The sequence below is a fragment of the Sinocyclocheilus grahami genome, unplaced genomic scaffold (assembly GCF_001515645.1).
Source record: "Sinocyclocheilus grahami isolate Dianchi unplaced genomic scaffold, SAMN03320097.WGS_v1.1 scaffold593.1, whole genome shotgun sequence".
Classification (NCBI taxonomy): Eukaryota; Metazoa; Chordata; class Actinopteri; order Cypriniformes; family Cyprinidae; genus Sinocyclocheilus; species Sinocyclocheilus grahami.
The window spans coordinates 259,114-260,582 of record NW_015505772.1 but is presented as its reverse complement, the minus strand read 5'-3'; the positions used below and the strand labels follow the sequence as shown (position 1 = coordinate 260,582).

At 39.2% G+C, this 1,469-nt stretch overlaps 1 protein-coding gene across 1 annotated transcript in view; it reads right to left on the bottom strand.

Moving 5' to 3' along the window:
* Window positions 1–1,052: 1,052 nt before the first annotated feature.
* Window positions 1,053–1,469, bottom strand: part of ugt5d1 (UDP glucuronosyltransferase 5 family, polypeptide D1) — a 3,195-nt gene continuing 2,778 nt past the window's right edge. Inside the window, exon 3 of the mRNA XM_016240563.1 lies at window positions 1,053–1,446. Coding sequence (XP_016096049.1) covers window positions 1,099–1,446 — 348 coding nt within the window. The 3' untranslated portion in view covers window positions 1,053–1,098. The remainder of the gene's footprint in view (window positions 1,447–1,469) is intronic.

The window sequence follows — 1,469 nt, the reverse complement described above, 5'->3', positions numbered from 1 at the left end:
ATTAACACATTACGCTGTTTGTCAGTAATATTTTGTAAATATTAATGTATTAAAGGGGTCATACGATGCCCATTTTCCACAAGTTGATATGATATTTTAGGGTCTTAATGAAAAGTCTGTAACATAGTTTGGTTAAAATTTCTCAATGGTAGTGTAAAAAAACACATTTTTCACCCTGTCAAAAACAGCTCTTTTCAGAGCATGCAGATTTGTAGCATTTTCTTTCAAATGTTAATGAGCTCTGCTGACCCCGCCCCTATCTTCCGAGGCGCTCTCAGAGAGACTGTTTACTTTAGCTGCATTCATCGTGAAACTTGCTAATTAGCACATTATTAGGAAAGCGATTTGCAAAGATTCGTTAAAAAACACACTCACTTCTTCTGTAGGTGAAGCTGGATCACGAATGATTCGCGCGAACATAGACGCATTTATGTAGATCGTGGGCGCATTCCCTTCAAAAACAACATAATTCACTGCGTCTTCAGCGGCTCAGATGTCGGCAGTAAACGACGACTGCTATGTTCATTATTACATCCAACAACAGAAGACCTCAATCGCTTAGGAGTCATTCTTGTCTACAACTGCTCCAGCAGTGAAACAATGGCGGACTGATGACAGCTCACTCAGAGCTTGTCTAAGGTAAGATGCCAGTCCAGTCTGTGCTGAAATGCTACTGTCACTCAAACTATCGTGTGAGGGGCCTGTCTGTCTGACGTCACACAGACAGGCATCTGAGATTGGCTCGATTTGAGAAAGGGGTAAAGATTTTAGTAGATTAACAAAAAACCACTGGGTGGATTTTTATCATTTTAGGGTGGTTGTGTACACACACTGCAAACACACATTTCAGTTCAAACAACTTGTAAAAGTGCATGTAGCATTATATGACCCCTTTAAATATGTTTCCACATTTTTTGTATCAGTGCTGTTGTTTAATATATAATTAAAGCCAGTTATTGATTAAAAGGAAACACACCTTTTAAAAAAAAGAAAATGTATTTATTGTTCAAATTATCAAAGCATTTGAGTAAATTCTTTACCTATTCCCCAGTTATTTTGTTTTTGCATGCAAATCTGAGTATTAAAATCTAGATAGCATCATTCATTTTTAATTTTTCGCTTACAGCACGTTTTATAACACACATATCTGATTATTGCAACCACAGAAAACACAAACACAACAACAACAGTGAAGAGAACCAACAAGACATCCACAGAATGGTATGAGTACCACGGCATCTTGTAGAACTCTGAGCGCAGGTGAGTCGCTCCTTTATTTCTCATCACATACTCAATCCAGAAAACGGCCAAGTCCAAAGGCCTCATCGGCTGGTCCCTGTGAAGACTAGAGAGTCTCTGCATGTTCGTCCTGTAGGAGGCGTTACTGAGCAGTTCCCGTAGGGCTTGTCCAAAAGTACGACTGCTAAACTCTGACAACTTAAGTATCTTACCCGCTCCTTTCTCCTGAA